Source organism: Caretta caretta, chromosome 2 (genome assembly GCF_965140235.1).
Source record: "Caretta caretta isolate rCarCar2 chromosome 2, rCarCar1.hap1, whole genome shotgun sequence".
NCBI classification, from domain to species: domain Eukaryota; kingdom Metazoa; phylum Chordata; order Testudines; family Cheloniidae; genus Caretta; species Caretta caretta.
The window spans coordinates 117460429-117478363 of NC_134207.1; the positions used below are offsets into that span (position 1 = coordinate 117460429).

At 43.1% G+C, this 17935-nt stretch overlaps 1 protein-coding gene across 4 annotated transcripts in view; it reads right to left on the reverse strand.

The window, feature by feature from the left end:
* The window catches only part of RIOK1 (RIO kinase 1), a 30159-nt gene extending 12301 nt beyond the window's left edge, over window positions 1–17858 (reverse strand). The window contains exons 1-12 of one of the 4 annotated variants that reach the window (XM_048839801.2): window positions 17840–17858; window positions 16875–16986; window positions 13992–14187; window positions 12607–12697; window positions 11556–11625; window positions 9582–9624; window positions 8712–8804; window positions 7152–7264; window positions 6944–7024; window positions 3195–3281; window positions 2395–2532; window positions 1382–1485 (exon numbers count right to left, since the gene is read on the reverse strand). In XM_048839801.2, the coding sequence (XP_048695758.2) occupies window positions 1382–1485; window positions 2395–2532; window positions 3195–3281; window positions 6944–7024; window positions 7152–7264; window positions 8712–8804; window positions 9582–9624; window positions 11556–11625; window positions 12607–12697; window positions 13992–14187; window positions 16875–16945 (1087 nt within the window). In that variant the 5' untranslated portion in view covers window positions 16946–16986; window positions 17840–17858. Of the gene's footprint in view, window positions 1–1381; window positions 1486–2394; window positions 2533–3194; window positions 3282–6943; window positions 7025–7151; window positions 7265–8711; window positions 8805–9581; window positions 9625–11555; window positions 11626–12606; window positions 12698–13991; window positions 14188–16874; window positions 17510–17839 lie in introns of those variants that run through there. The other 3 variants (XM_048839800.2, XM_048839799.2, XM_048839798.2) reach the window with 3 other exon arrangements.
* Window positions 17859–17935: the final 77 nt, after the last annotated feature.

Below are 17935 nucleotides of genomic sequence, written 5' to 3' on the forward strand. Positions count from 1 at the left end.
TCCGCCAGCCCCTCTGAGCCCACTGCCGGCCTGGGTTCGGCAGCTGGCTGAGCGAGGCCAGCGGCTGGGACACGGCAGGCAGTAGCGTGCCATTAAAAATCAGCTTGCATGCCATCTTTGGCACACATGCCATAGGTTGCCGATCCCTGTCTTAGGCTAACGGCCATTCTTTGATACTCACACCCAGCTGGCTTAAGATACCAATCCTAACTAAATCTGAAGGTTGACAGAGAAAATAAGGTTCCATATTCAAGTAAACACCAAAGGCACTCCATGGGATATTTAGCTGAATAGTCTCTAATGCTAATGTTCTCTGTGGATAAACCAACATAGCATCCCTGAGAAATGAATTAGAAAGACAGAACAAAAGGTAAGCCTAGAAGCAGCCCAGATGGCTCTCAGAGCCCAGGGACAGAACACATGGCATCTAAGATCACTGCTCATGGAGAAATACTCTTGCAAGTTCTATAGTAGACAAAGTAAATACCAGTGTGGAAGTAATAGAGCAGAGAACTGGGATGACAAAGAGCAGCCCAAGAAACTTCCAAAGTCACGTGGCACTTAGAGAAAGCAAGCTGAACAATGCAGAGAAGAAAAATTACAGGAGGAAATATTCACAAACCCATGGAACACAAGAGAGATAAGACATTACTAGTTCACTGGCTCTCAAGCAATATGTGACATCAAAATGTGAGTTCTGTTTTATGGATTTTTCCTTTTTCTTAAATAAAGATTTCAGTAAGGAAGACAATGTTTACAAAGAGACACCGATTTCTTTCCGCCTAGAGCAAAATGCAGACCAGAGTTGTCCATACCTCTGCTATGAAGACAACGATTTCAATATTTTTAAATAAAATACTGATTGAGGGTGCTCACTGCATCTTGCTGAACTAGATATAAAATATTAGTATAGTCCTTTAACAACAGATCACCAAGGGCCCCAAACCTATAACCTGCTCTGCACAGGTGCAAGGACTAATGTGATCAAACCAAGAGTAACTTCTTGTTGACTAAGAAGTTCTGTACTTGATTTGTAATCACTGAACAAAACAGGTCTGTATGTTCTCTGCTGTAACAGCAGGTAGATATTTCCTTTGTTGTAATATAAGAAATTGTATGAACTCGGTTTTCCTTAGACTAGCCGAGAACATAAGCTCAGATGTAACTGAATTTGTGTGACCTACTCTACTTTGGCTGTACTTAGCGTAGCGTAGTTTGTTGGCTTCCTAACTAAACTTATACACATCCTAAGATGATGTGCATTTTAACTAACTCCATCCTGTTCTACATACAGTGTCAGTCTGACGAATACAAGGAAGTACACAGTTAACCTTCCTAAAGGAATGAGCTATTAGAAGGAGTTGAACTACTGCCCACTCACCATTGATATTGGCACAGTCCTTCCGCAGGAATTCTAATGCATGTGGGTGGTCATGCTCCACCGACTGAGACACATCAATGATGTACACCTCTCCACTGTGGTATCTAGAGATGCAGCAAGGGAAAAGCAGATTTTTTATTTTATTTTATTTTTTTAAATCCCACCGTTTGAGAAAATGATTCAAGTTTTGGGGGCCTGACACTAAAGTTTTGCTAGGGACATGTTCCATATAATAGTTGTTTTCAGTTATACTATTGCACGTTATTTGAGAGAACAATCCTGGTGAACACAACAAGCAATTTTAGAACAATGAATTAAAATAGCTTACTTGTTTATTCATCAGCTGATGAAAAAAACCCTCATTGAATAACCTATTCAGGGAAGTATTTTGCAAGCTAAATTATCTGAGAGAGATTTGGGATGAAATCTGTACAATAATCAGGTAAATTACAAAGCAGAGATGAAAGGAAGATACTGCCCTCCCAAAGGAGCATATTAGTACACCTCTACCCCAATATAACGCGACCCGATATAACATGAATTCGGATATAACGCGGTAAAGCAGTGCTCTGGGGGGCGGGGCTGCGCACTCCAGCGGATCAGCGCGTCAGCCTCCGACACGCTGCTCTGAGCGGCGAGTTAAGCGTGCCAGGCCGGGGCCGAGGGGTTGGATGATTCGGAGGTTCTGGGGGCGGGGCGGTCAGGGGACGGGGGTGTTGGATAGGGCATGGGAGTTCTGGGGGGCCTGTCTGGAGGCAGGGGTGTGGATAGCGGTCGGGGCAGTTGGATGGGTCGGGGGTTCTGAGGGGTCAGTCGGGGGCAGGAAGTGACTATGAATAATGGAAATGCTCGAGGCCAAAGCAAGTTCGATATAACGCGGTAAGATTTTTTGGCTCCCGAGGACCACGTTATATCGGGGTAGAGGTGTACTGCATAGCTCTACATATTATGAGAGAAGCCACCAATGCCTACATTTTAGATGTTAAAATACAGAGCAAGGTTTAAAAACATACAGCATATTAAATTCACTGAGATCTGCATGAACAAGTTTGGCATCCTGGTACATTCTTCTCATGTACTGTATGATCTGTAGATACAACTCCCGGGCTTTTGAGTCAGATAACTGAGCGTTTTTCAACAGAGGAGCAGGCCTTGGATTTAAAAAAAACAACAAAAACCAGAATAAATTCTCCCATTTTACACCAGCTGTATAGTCCCTTCACCACAACACTTGATCCCTTTTAATTCAGTAAATGGAAAGACCTCAGTGATTTACTCAAACACTTGACCAGCTCCACAGCTAATATAAATATTTATTGCGCCACTGTAGAAAGTGGAACTATGTTTTACACCAGCTGAAGAACTAGACCACAACATTATAAATATTAAATATTTACATTACAAAATGCTGAATTAACACTTGTGGGCATCGCTAATGAACTTTCCAACTAGAGCATTAACACATCACGACCTGAGCTTTGACGTTTATTTTAAATTTCTAGAACATATAATCCTCACCATCCGTATTCTATGAAGTATAAAAAGGCCCATGCAGATTCAGTTACAGAATTGGGGCCTTAATTTCTAGCTAATGCAGACTATTTGCTCATTCCTTGCATGGATAAGGCTTTGGAATCAGGCAGGAGCTGGGAGGGATCTTGATATTTTACATCTTATTTATACACCAGAGCAATGTACTCAATTAATCACTAGCCTCTGCCATCAACTAAGCAAATTCAACAGATTTTTTTTTTAATTGACCTTTGTTCAAGCCTATCAATAAAGTTCTCATTGATTTTCTGAGGATACTTACATGTCATCTTTACCAATAAAACTCATGACAAGTACATGACTTCTTAGCATAATTGGCTCTGGGCAAGGTATTTGTGCTGTATTCAACCTGTAACATTACAACAAAAAACCCATAACTACCTATAAAAAATAAATGCAATCTATTATTATAATTTGTATTAGGGTAGTGCCGAGGGACACCAATTAAGTTTGGAACCCCTCTGTTGTAGGTGCTGTACAGAGTAACAGACAGTCCCTGACCCAAAGGGCTTACATTTTAAATATACAAAGAGAAGTATCATTATCCCCATTTTACAGATGGGAAATGGACACACAGAAGGAAGGTCTAAGGTTGAACAGGAAGTCTGTGGCAAACCTGAAAAGTGAGCCCACACCTCCTGAGTCCCAGTTTGCTGTCTTAATCGTAAGACCATAAATCAGACCTCCTGACAGTCCTGGGTTTTGCAGGACTGTCATGCTTTGACCCCCTAAGCCCCTTGTCCAGGTTGAAGGGCAGTTTGGCCCGGCCCACTGTTTGAGAGGGCCCCCAAACTGAGTGGCACTGAGTCTGCGTTAACCACTTGGAATGTGAGAAGGTATGTCATAAATGTCCAGTGTTGTCCACACTGTGGCAATACACGCTATGGGGCTGTGAGTTCTGAAGCGCACTATCGTATTGCACACTAATTGGTCCGTATAGACCCTGCTGCTTAGCACTAAAAGTTCCAGAGCACATTAAAGCACACTAGAGAACTTTTAGTGTGCACCAGCAGGATCTACATGGACCAATTAGTGTGCCACACATTGGTGTGCTTTAGAAATCACACCCCTGCAGTGCACTGCTACACCCTGTAGATATACCCTTAATTATATATATTTTTGTTAAGCTAAATTGCCCCATACACCCCACCTCCCACTATCCAGCTGCATCAGCCAGTCTGTCTCTCTGTTGCTGACCAAGTGTTTCATCCTTATCTCACCCGACAGACAGATGCCTCCATTAGCAACAATTGGTCACGAGTTGTTGACATCACTGTGATTTTTTCCCCCACAAAAAGATGAAATAATAAAAGATTCCCTGAGATGGTGACTGTGTAACTGATAGTCTGCAAAGGCAACGGTCTGCCCTGTCCCAGGTGTCCTTTGCAGCTCCACTCTCTTCCCTGATGGAAGGGTGGGGATGGTAGGAGGGTCTGTGCAATGGGGACCGACTTTACCCTGCAATAAAATGGCATTAACACTGCCCATTAGTGGAAAGCAATGCGCCCATCAGTCAGTGTTCTACCATAGAGTGTGATGCGTTTGGGTCAGCAAAGGTCACAGTTTTTCAACAGGGAATAAATAATACTTTGCACTTCTGGCTCCCCATCTACATGGGGAAACTGACCATGTTCTGACAACATTTTCAGTGGTGGGTGTGGGACATTAAGTGGATCCATTCCCCCAGCCAGGATCTGGGACACAGCAGCTGTTTGAGACGGCAGGGCATGAGGAGGACTCCTGTATCCAGCTGAGAAGGCAGAGGGTGTGGAATGGAATCCCAGAGCTGGGGCTTGGGCAGGACGAGGAGTAAGGACCCCAAGGCACCACACCAAGAAGTGCAAGGAAGGAGGACCCCAAGATACTGTGCCATGGCATCATGCCAAGGAGGAAGAGGGGACTTCAAGAGGAAGAACAATCAGCATGCAAGCAGAGCCTTACAATTATTCCCTGTCATGGCTGTCACAGGTTGAGAGGGGGGATAATAAAGCTCCCTTGTGTGTGTGTGTTGGAGGGCTGTCTCCTGTGGGTTGATCCCCAGTCCTGGGAGGTACATTGGTGCAGTGGCTGGAATGCTCTGCTGTTTCACTCCTGAAACAGACAGCACTAAAGACTCCCACCCTCTATTGCGGCTTTGTGAGTGACATTATGAGTCATGGGGGATTATATGGGAGATCAGGTTCCAAACATCTTGTTCCTCCATAACTGAGGACCGGATCTGAGGCAGATTAAAATCAGAACCCACCTTTTGTACCTGTGGGGGCACCTGGGACAAACAGGAGCTCAACAGAACAGCTACCATCAAATGATCCACCCCCAGCTGGCACCGGTTTATTGGCTAGCTCTCTAGCTTGCCTGATTCCCTCCTCCCTGAGACCCCACTACACACGCAGAAACCACTGATCCTAGTGGAAGGAGGCCACGTCGTCGTCTCTCCTTGAGTTTCAGCCGGTTTCACATTGTGCAGATGTGGAAATGCTGGAGATTTAGATCCATGTCCCTCATCACCAGGATTTTTCAAAGAGTGAGGAGAACAAGGCTTATTGAAAAGCTAATGAGACTTTTGCTTCTAACTCACTTAGACACTTTTCAAAAATCCCACACGAAATCTAGTGGGAAGACAGTGGGTCTGTAAAAGGAAGCAGTGACTGATGCCTCCCCGGGGAGGGCAGGGTGCCAGAATCACTCAGAAGAGTAATTGTTTGACCCTTGCTGGAGAATCACCCAAGACACTGACAATATCTCCTGTGATCACCTTGTTTCTCACCCTACTATACTGGGGAAGGTTTTAACCAAACAGCCTTGGCAACACCCAGAGTCTTCAGATTCCCTGGCTCCCAGGCAGTCTGGTTTCTGCCCTGTTTATGGGACAGGCACTGGTCTTCATTGATGTCAACGTGGTGATGAACAACAATCACATCCGTGCTGATTCTTTTGAGGCCTGACCCAAAACCCATTAAAACCAACAGGAGTCTTTCCATTCATCTTCACAGGCTTTGGATCAGACCCTTAAATGCATCAGCGCCTCTGATCCCAGTGACCATGAGGGGCTCACACTTCTGCAGACCCTGGCAAGGATAAACAATCATCCTGCAGCATCTCTGCTCTTTCCTCTCCTAGAGGGCCAGACTGCAGTGATGAACAATTGCTCCTCTGCCCTGAGGGATCTCTTGTGTGAAGTGCAAAAAAACATGGTTCTGCCACCTCTCCCGTTCACCATGTTTGTGAGGGAACGAGGTGACATACTGAGCTCTATAGCGATGTTACTGCCTGCCTGTCACTTAAAAACATCACAATAGGGTTGTGCATTAAAAACAGGCTTGTTTGGGGAAATGCAATTTAGGGCTTTCCATCAAAGTCTAACTAATAGGTGGCTACAGTATGAATGAGCTAGTCACAGCATAACAGAAAGACAGGGCGGATTTCAAAGCTTAATGTCACGTCCCAGATCCTGATTGTCCGATTCCATTGGGAATCTAGTCAGAATAAGGACTGCAGGATTTGGCCCATCGTACAATCCATGCACACTAAGATGGGGAACTTAAGTGTAAATGGAAATATTTAGCCTAATATAGAAAAAGTAAAGTAATGTTTTAGGAACAGAGACAATACAACAGCTGGTGCGATGTAGACCCTGATCCTGCATGGACAGTGGACGGGGGGATAGCTGTGTTTGTTTGGAGCCTGCGCGTGGGTGCGGCAGTCTGCCCAAGTGCTGTTAATGCAGAAGAAACACCTTAGACACATCAGGCTGGGAATCTTGCTGCTTAGCAGTATTGGGGAAATCTTTTCAACGTTCCTTATTAACAGCGTATGAATGAACAACGCCCCCAAATAAGCAGGTGGGAAATTGGTGACAGCCCTGAAGGCCATGATATCTCATCCCACCAATTTTCCACACAGATACCACACAGGGGACACTGAGCAGCAGCCAGCACACACTTACATTCATTCCCACCAGCAATGGAATGCACAAGTCATGTCTGCACCAAAGTTAAACATAAAAATCACCTTATTAAATTCCTCATCTCTTTTTCTGCCCATGTCTTCACCATTTTCCTCGGGTTTCCTTTACAATATCCATGACGAAATCTTAAAAACAAGCACACCACAGAGACTTAAACATTTATAGAATATTTGTGACAAAAATTAAGAGCAATCTGTAGGTAAACGCACAGTTAGAGGTTTGCTGTCATTAAAGAAAAGAACTTCAGCTCACCTGAATTCCCCACTCACATACTTATCCCGATCTTTAAACATCAAAATAGAGGTTTTATAAATCTTTATTGCTCTGTTCTCTCCATTCACTGTACTGGCGTGATAGACATTAGCCTATAAGTGTGAAGGTAAGAGAAACAATATTAACGTTCTGGGAATAGTTTAAGTACTGAGCAGTTTGCTCATGTATCAAATACTGTCAAGAACACCATTTTTTAGGAGAGAAATTAAACCTTTGGGCTTTGTCACAGGGTGGCTAACCCTTTAAAGGGAAATGGGTCTGAATCCCACCTATGACACAGCTAACTCTCCTTCACAGAGAGGTGACCCAATCAGGCCTCTGGTGTACAGAAGGGAGAGACTTTGGGTAAGGCAGAGATCTGAGCCTGCGCAGCTGCAGAAAGCAAGACAGCTCCTGCTGGAGACCCTGAGACCACAGGGGAAGGTTGTTTGCACGCTTCCTGGTGGTATGTCCGGGCCTCCAAGCCCTGGAGAAAGGTGGGAAAACTGCACTCCAGCAGAAATTCCCTGGAGGAAGGACTGTTAAGATGGTTTTGTTCTGAATTACACTTGTTTTGACAGACTTTATTGCCAGTCCAAATAGAACTAAAGGAGTGTAATGGCGGGGTGGGAACTATGGGTAACTGTATAAGGACTTAATAAATTGGACCACAGAAGGGGAACCCTGTTTTTGAGTATCTTGGGACTGTGTGGAATTTTTTAAGGAGCCCTGAGAAGAGAGAAACTGAGGCTGGGGTGCTGCAGGGACACCCCAAGATATAAGGTGGTGGCAATGTTGTAAAATGCCTCAATCCTAGAGACCCCTGGACCCAACAGGGGTGGCCCCCACTGAAGTCAACAGGATTTCGCACAGGCCCAGGGATCCAACCACTGGGAATATTTTGCAGGATTGGGATCTAAAACCATATGAAGATGTTAGTGTGCGTATAAAGCTCTAAAATGCATACATGCAGTAGAACTTCACAATAATGGCTGGGGTGTCCATTACAGATAACTAGAGAGGAGCCTGATCCAAAGAGGTGCCAAGCACCCTCAACTCTCACTGATGCTCTGCACTCCTGAGTGTGGTCACGTTGACTTCAGTGGAACTAACTGCATGAGTGAGGACTGTACGTATGATAAGCAGGGTCAGATCTTCAGAGCCAAATACTGGTTCCACTGAAGTCAATGGAGTTTTGCCTGTTACTTCAATGAGACCAGCCTTTGGCTGTGAGACTGAAACTAGCCTCTGTGCCAAGTCTCAGCATTAGGCCTACATACCACTGAAGTCCTCAAGACCGCTTATGGTCTAAGTGGAATTTAAATGGTGCTCCATATTTTGATTATTAAACAGAGTTCAGTAGCTTCACTATTGATATGCGATGAAATTCAAAGTAACAGATGTCTCACTTTACAGTAAATAAATTAACTTCTTGACAAACACAAGAAAATTAATTTAATGCCAGAGATAATAAATAATTACTATTTCCCTTTTAGCAGAGTCAACTTCCTTTCAGTTTGCAAAGAAAGTCTGTAGCATGCCAGTTGGAAGGAAACTTACTTCTTTTCCTGTGCTGATGCAGCCATTTATCTCTGATATGACACCTCTAGTTAGCATCTTGAACAGGATCATTCGTGTTCTTGGATCCAATACCTCATGGGAAATTAGAAAAAAAAAAAAAAAGCAAGCAAAATCACTTTATCCAGTTTACTGAAAATATTATTAAACTAATCCATCTTGAATTGAAGAACCCACAGAACCACAGCATCTTAGTGGACCAAGCCATTCAAAATTCTATCTGGATAGTATTCTGTTTCTTCTATAATTTTGGAATTATCTTTAAAATATTGGAGGAAAACGTGTTTGTGACTTGTATGCAACTCCTAATCAGTGATTTATAATATCTGACATGCATCCTTAGGCTAATGCTAATAAAGGATTGATTTCCCATCCACAGTACCAAGAAAAAAAGTGCATTAGAACTCAGCTATCTTAAAATGTGCCAGGCATTCACAATAGCACATGGTGGTCCTTGTGATATACAGGCCTTTAATGTATCATACTAGTTTTAAAAGCAAAAATGTGTGGATTAAAGAAAAAGGACCATTTCATCTTTTCCATGGAAAATTCCACTTTTGAGTAAAGCTAAAATGAAATTCTATGCCTACCAACAAAATCCCAGTTGAATACAACAGCAAATCATAATATTCAGCGCCACAATGTTCTCCAAACCAGCTGTGAAAGCAGACACAATTTCTATAAAGCAGTCTTGTTCAGAAAGACAAGAAAAAACATGGGATGAAACCCTGACCCACTGAAGTCAATGAACGTTTTGCCATTGACAGCAACAAAGCTAGGATTTTACCTCTGGTTAGTGATTCAAATGAAAATAAGCCTTTTAACAAACAGTTTGATATATTTAAAACTTACTTGTTCCACTGTTGCTCTGTCTGATTTATCTTTGACTCGATACCTAGTGGAAATGAAAATATAACAGCATGACATGGTCTACCCAGGAAGAACATCCATAGCTCCGCCAATAATTTTTCCAGAATGAGTGCTCAAGAAGATAATTAGGCAAGGAAGGGAGAGAAAAGAGGAAGCATCATTACATTAAAATGGGATTCCCTTTGCTGGCAAAGTACCAGCAGCGTTTTCTGCCTTATTGGCTAATCCCACAGCCACTGAAATTAATTATATTTGCCACGGACTTCAAAGAAAGCAGGATCAAGACCTGGCAATGACTTTAGTGACTGTTCAGCAAATCATCCCATTTTATGGGGAAAACGTTAATTCCAAAATTTTCACTGTAAAAATGATAAATAAAAGAAATAGTATTTTTCAATTCACCTCATACAAGTACTGTAGTACAATCTTTGTCATGAAAGTGCAACTTACAAACGTAGATTTTTGTTACGTAACTGCACTCAAAAACAAAACGGTGTAAAACTTCAGAGCCTACCGGTCCACTCAATCCTACTTCTTGTTCGTCCAATCGCTAAGACCAACAAGTTTGTTTACATTTACAGGAGATAATGCTGCCCTCTTCTTATCTACAGCATCACCAGAAAGTGAGAACAGGCATGTGCATGGCACTTTTGTAGCCGGCATTGCAAAGTATTTACGTGCCAGATATGCTAAACATTCGTATGCCACTTCATGCTTTGGCCACCATTCCAGAGGACATGCTTCCATGCTGATGACGCTAGTTTAAAAAAAAAAAAAGCATTAATTAAATTTTTGACTGAACTCTTTGAGGGGGAGAATTGTACGTCCCCTGCTCTGTTTTACCCACATTCTGCCATATATTTCATGTTATAGCAGACTTGGATGATGACCCAGCACATGTTGTTCATTTTAAGAACACTTGCATTGCAGATCTGACAAAAACACAAAGAAGGTACCAATGTGAGATTTCTAAAGATAGCTACAGCACTCAACCCAAGGTTTAAGAATCTGAAGTGCCTTCCAAAATCTGAGAGCGACGAGGTGTGGAGCATGCTTTCAGACGTCTTAAAAGAGCAACACTCCGATGCGGAAACTACAGAACCCGAATCACCAAAAAAGAAAATCAACCTTCTGCTGGTGGCATCTAACTCAGATAATGAAAATGAACATGTGTTGGTCCACACTGCTTTGGATCATTAACGAGCAGAACCTGTCATCAGAATGGACGCATGACCCCTGGAATGGTGGTTGAAGCACGAAGGGACATATGAATCTTTAGCGCATCTGGGACGTAAATATCTTGCAACGCCGGCTACAACAGTGCCATAAGAACACCAGCTCTCTCTTTCAGGTGAGACTGTAAACAAGAAGTGGGCAGCATTATCTCCTGCAAATGTAAACAAACTTGTTTGTCTGAGCAATTGGCTGAACAAGAAGTAGGACCGAGTGGACTTGCAGGCTCTAAACTTTTACATTGTTTTATTTTTGAATGCAGGTTTTTTGTACATAAGTCTACATTTGTAAGTTCAACTTTCATGATAAAGAGATTGCACTATAGTACTTGGGGTTTGTTTTTTTGCTTTGTTTTTTACAGTGCAAATACTTGTAATAAAAAAATATAAAGGGAGCACTGTACACTTTGTATTCTGTGTTGTAATTGAAATATATTTTAAAATGTAGAAAACATCCAAAAATATTTAAATAAATTATATTCTATTGTTTAACAGTGCGATTAATCGCAATTTTTTTTTTTTAATTGCAAGATTAATCATGATGAATTTTTTTAATCCCTGGACAGCTCAATCCAAAATACAACCAGCACACAGAACATTTACGTTCTCTAATTTCTAGTTTATTCAGCATCATAGATCAAGTTGCAGCTCATAGTAGAAAACAATTTGAGGGCATAAGAGTTTTCAATAAATCAACAGAAATACAGCCACCCAAAGTACTTACATATCTGCTTCCTTTTGCCTAGACTTTTCTGTGACTTTGTTTATAACAGAGTCAGCGAGATTCAACCTATCTGAAAAATACATTAAAGAAAAAGACGTGACGATCAAAGCAGTTTTCCACACACAAAACTGCAGCTACATTTCTGCTGCCAGTAGACATATCACACACATTCAAGGCACATAAAGAAATACTTGTAACAAGATGATCAGGTTTTCAAAACATGTGCACTAGTAGTAGCATTCTCCTCTATGGGTCTGAGGCCCACTCCAGGATTATAGAGGAGCAACAGGGGCTACTGCCCTGGAGATGAGACAGTGCCTGGAAATGCTGTCCTTCAGATGGGATGTTAAACAGAAGTCCATTTGCCCTTCTCTCAAGGAACTTAAAAAATCCCATGCCATTTTCCCGAGTAAGCAATAGCCCTCAGCGTCCAAGCCAATATTCCCTCAGTAACGCGAAATCTGATGTTTAAGGAGGCATGTGACTTAATACCAAGGGTATTGCTGCTGTTTGTGTTTATAAATCACTGGCCTACTCACTTATCTCATCATTTTGGAAATCTTTTGGTATGAAAGATACTAGACAAAAATCACTGTATCCTGGTATACATTTGCTACCACAAGATACCATGGTATGTTACTCAGCAACTTCACTGCATACTGACTATACAGAGTATTGTAGAACCAAAGAAGCTGAGCTTCTGCAACTTTGCGAGTGATCAGATGATGGTCTGACGGACAGCTGAGTCCCTGCCTCCAAGCCAATCAGATTGTTTCTGGGGTGAAATTACAGAAGAGTTATTTTGTGTGATCAGAAGGAGGCGGGGAAGAGAGACAGGACAGCTCTCGGGCAGAAGACGACTCCAGGAATGGTATCTAAAGACAAACATGATGTCGGAAGGCAACAGCAAATATTAACCCTTTTAACTGTTTGGTAACAGCTGGCTAGTTATAATGCCTAAAAGCCCCAACTCAATGTAATTAGAATTAGTCACTGAATGTCACCAAGGTGTACCTATTACCATAAAAGATGACGATAGGATTATACTTACCTAGATTAATTTTATGCTCAAATTTTCTTAGGGCCTTGTCTGTAGGAGTGGACATTTTTGCTGAATTGCAACTAGGGGTCTGTCTATTTGCCTGAAACAAAGGATTTGTTACATAATTTGCCTTCCCTAAGCAGCCCTTCTAAATACACACAGTAGCTTGGGAAAAAAAAATCAACTTATCTAGTTTGATCTGCTCATGTATCTAAACACCTGTACAAGCTTATCTGCATTTAGAAAATCAGAATTTGTCAGGGTACAGACATAGTTTAGAACTGGAAATGATTTCATTTAAGAGAAAACAAAAAACGTATGTGGGTTCAAAATCCTATTAGCTAAGAGCTCAAGGAGAAGGTGCTTGTTAATCAGGGGATTAACTGTAACTCAGTCAACTAGCATATTTTAGCTCCCAAGAGGGAACAAGAACACCAGCAATGGGGAAAACAATAGAGAAAACACAAAGAGAGAGATGGGGAGAAAAACTGAGATGGGAAAGAGTCAGAGCAAAAAGAGAGAACAAAGAAGAGGTATGCATGGCTTGTCAAAGAGGCATCAGTTCCCAGAGACAATCTTCTCCATACCCAATCAATGTCTGCCCCAGCCAGATCCCCATCATAAGCCTCTAGATAGCACACACCACATAACTCCCTCCTCCCCAGGTCTCCTTCCGAAGCCCATAAGGCAGAAACAGGTAGCCCAGGAAATATGTTTTTGCCAGTCACAACATTCTGTAACCGCTCCCCTTCAGTTTCCCAGAGATACTCTGATGTCCATATGTCAAAGAAACAAGGAGAAATGTTCTACTTCTGTTGCCCAAGCTGAGAGCATAGTGAAAAGTAAATTAGTTTTCAAATTCTGTGGGTTAATTATTTAAGCTAGTAATTCAGACAAGATTTCTAACCTCATAGAGTCCCCTCTAAATCCATTCACCTTTCGTGTTTTTCATAGGTTTACTTGCCTCCTTTACTAATGATACGAAATATATGCTTGCCCTCACACTCCCCAGTCACATCAAGCATGTCGTCTCACAAACTGGTGAGAAGGAAAGGATGGAAACCCAAGAATATATATAGAGGATATAGCAATGATATCAGGGTGGGGAGAGAGGTTGAGACCCCAAAGGAATGGAACAGAGGTACAGCCACAAGCAAGACCGAGCAATAAGAGTTGAGGAAGGAGAACCACCGGGGCATGGTAAGAGGGTGGCATTGGTTGGGGGGGTGAGTGAGTGAGTGAGTGTGTGAGGTCGCTCCTAAGCTGAGAGTGCGATGAGAAGTCCCAATGTGAATTTATGGTTGGGGTCCATATTCACATATCACTGTGCCCTGCTTTAGTCCCGTTTGCTATTAGAAACTCTGAAAAGCGTCCTGGAAGTGTCTTTAATGTACCTGTGGGTTGCAGCCTCCAGTTGCAGTATGACGCTTGGTGAGTCTTCCAACTGAATCATCCCAGTCCCACTCTTCATCCTCATCATCATCGTCATATTCAATTTCATCAATGTCCACTTCCTCAGACAAACATGATTGCTGATGTTTAACTGTTACCTCCTCCCCTTTAACTGTTTCCGTGCCCTGGGTCAATTCACTTAAAAAAAAAAAAAGATCTATATAAATAAACCCCATATTACCAGAATCATTGTGAAATTAATGTACAGTCATCCAGAAGAATGCAATAATAAGGGTATCTCTCTGCTCAATATTTTATTATTTCACCTGCCCTGAAGAGCTCTTCTGCATGGAGGCTCGCTTTTACTATAGCACTTTTAAGTATCTTCTTCCTTTGCTTAAATGCTGTTTTGTAATTCGTTCAACTATTCTGTTCAGTGAATCACAGATATCTGGCACTCTCTGCAACTCCTACCGAACACCTACACTACAAAAGACCATCCTGTTCACTCTTCAGAGACAGACAAACTCCACTGTCCTAACAAACTAGGCTACACGAGGATTCTAGCTGAGATGATCCCAAACTGGACCTTACCGGTGAGCTGCAGAAAGCTCAACAAATACCCCGGTCTGAGAGATCAATAGACCCAGCACTAAAACTGATGAGCTAGAAAGGAACATTTAGTTGTTATGAGCGCTTATGATCCACCCTAAGCCTGGTCTCTGTGGTCTGCCAGGTCTCTTCATATTCTTCCCATGCATCTCTAATTTCTCCTTAGTCACCTCATGCTATGTCTACACTGCAATAAAAGACATGAAGCATGGATGCAACTGGCCCAAGTCAGCTGACTCGGGCTCAGGCTGCACAATTGCAGTGTCGACATTTGGGCTCACACTGGAGCCAGGGCTCCAGCCTGAACCCAAATGTCTACTCTGCTATTTTTAGTCTCACAGCATGAGCCTTGCAAGCTCAAGTCAGCTGACCCACGCTCTGACACTCAGCGCTGCAGGGTTTCTAATCACAATGTAAACATACTCTCAGATATTTGTAAGCTTCCCTCCCAACTCAAAAATAAACTGAATATCACCTTAGCCTGAGACATACCAGTTCTAGATTCCAGATCAGTTTATCATAAGTATATGCAGTCCAGAACATCTTTGCATCAAGCGCAACAGAAAAATGAGACCATAGGCTATAGAGGTGAAATTTACCCCTCCCCGGCACAAAATTTAAGGAAATGGGTTCTTGGAAGAAGTTCAAGGATAATTTGGGAGACGGACTTTACCTCCAACATCCAGGAAAGCCACAGATTCACCACAGTCCTTCCAAGGTTTCTATTCCAGCCTATGGCCTATTGCCCCTCAGCACCTCCTACTCTGGGCTTTAGAGCCACTGCATCAGCATAAATTCAGAGCCTCCTTACACGATAAGCAAAGGAGTGAGGAGGCCTCTGTGTATATCCACTGTGCTCTCACATGCCATAGCTGTAGATCTGCAGGGTTCAAGTAGGGCAGAAGGTCTCACCTGGACCCAATACGGAATGGGGGGGGAGGTGAATTTCACCTTAAGAATTTATCAACCCTTTCGCTCCCTTCCCCATTGCACTTCTCCAGCCTTTGCTGACAACTCTACTATTCAATTTAGAATGGAGATCCTGCCAGATCATAAGAACAGCCATACTGGGTCAGGCCAATGGTCCATCTAGCCCAGTATCCTGTCTTCCAATAGTAGCCAGCGCCAAATGCTTCAGAGAGAGTGAACAGAACAGGACAATTATTGAGTCCAGTCCCAGCTTCTGGCACAGAGAGGTTAAGGGACACTCAAAGAATTGCGTTGCATTTCTGACCATTTTAGCTAATAGCCACTAATGGACCTATCCTCCATGAACATATCTAATTTCTTATTTAAACCCAATTATACTTTTGTCCTCCAAACATCCCCTGGCAATGAGTTTTACAGGCTGACTGTGGAATGTCAAATGTGCTGAACACAGGTTTTGTTAAACAAAGACAAAAAACAAAAAGAAAAAACTTTTCCCCGTTCAAATCAATCTTTCACAAATGTTACACATAATGGAAATATTTCCATGATTTTATTTAAACAAACAAAAACATTCTCCTCCATGCTTTGAAACAATTCAGGAGAATCACAATGTGAAACGGCCTGGAAACTCCTTATAAACAAATTTACAACAAACCAATCCATTTTTATTGCCTAAGCAGAGAGCATAAATAGTAAAAAGTAAATAGACTTTATATAGTCTCACATTAAATTTCTAACCTGACAGCATTTCTTTAAATCTAATCACCCTAACCCTGTCCCTATTTGCTCCTGGATTTAATTTACAATAGTAACTGCCTGACACCAAAATTATTCCCTTGGCAACAGAATGTGGAGTAAAAAACATTGGATTACAATGTCACTGCAGGACCAAGAAGCAACAGCCATGCTGCGAAGAAGTAGGACCTGATAGGCAAAAAATATCTTTAGTAATCAAGGGTCCAATCCTGCAACACATACACATATAATTGTTCAAGTGAGTGGTTCCACTTAAGTCAGCAAGACTATTCCTAACAGTAAGCACTACACCTGATAAGTAATATTTGCAAGACAGTGCAGGCTCTGATCCTGAATAGAGCTGTCAAGATGCCCCCTGTACCCATGCAAACAGCAGGAGAGGAAATATCATTAACAAATTGTTCCTCACTGTATTAAAAAAAAAAAATCTTGTTCTCCACCATCCCACCAACAACCCCACAACACTGCCCCAACTCTTCGACACTCTCTTAAAAATACAAGTAGGTGGTCAGTGAGGGGAAAAACAAACTCTGCTCTAACTTTTCACATGATCTGACAATAATCTTGGCAGCCTGTTTTCTCCTTACCTGTCTGAGGAGTCTGCATCATCGAATTGTCCTGGGACTGTTTGGCGCATCATCTCCTTCCTGTAATTCATTGTTGCAGTAGGTCTCCGCACCGAGTACAGAAGACTGCAATCTGTCGGTGTCATACACACAATGGGTTAGATAGATTATGTACTCTGTGTTTATGAGCTATAAACTAAATTCTAGGTGCAGTTTCTTAGGTCTGCAGCTTACACTGAAGCTGTGTCGGATGCGAGGGCTACGTGTGTTAGATGTATATACACACGGAGAGAGGGAGAGTGTATGCTCAGGACAGTCCAGTGTATATTTCAGTACGCAGGTTAGGCCCTGCGGGCACGTTGCAGTGACCACACTACACGGGTGCGGTATACACAGACACTCGGCAGGCCGTGCTGGGTGCGCTACCATGCGCCCAGCCAGGGCATTAGGAAGGAAGGCAGCCTGCCGCGGACCGTGGGTGACACACGCGCGCGCTGCGAGGCGTTCCGCAGCCTACTGGGTGGTGCGCAGGCTCCTCGCTGCGCGCGGCTCCCAGGCTACGTGCGGGCGGCCCCTTCGCTGGGACCGCAGCTCCCCGGGCCCGGCGCTCGGCCTCCTCCGCGCCCCGGCTGCCGCTAGCGCCACCCAGGAGCCATCCTGTACGGCGCAGCCAGAGGCTCAAAAAGCCACGACTGCGACCGCGCGCTCTGAGAAGCCGCACCCCTCCGAGTGCCGGTCTCATTTAAACCAATGCCGAGGCCCCAGGACTGCACACCTCATCCGTGCAAAGTACATAAATCCCAGACGCACCACCACGTGCACTGTGTAAGCAAACACAGTATGCATATATCCCAAGTACCTATACACAGCAGTATACCCATCATACGGTACGGAAGCCAAGTAGGTGCATAAACGGTACATCTCCCACTCATACAGAAACACAGTAGGTAGTCGGGGGACAGACACATCAATCAACACATACGTACCATAGTTATATGTATATCGCGTTCGTACACATAAATGTGTGTGTGTGGACAGGTGTTATTTTGTGAACCCTGAAATCAGGCATCTCGATCGCGGTT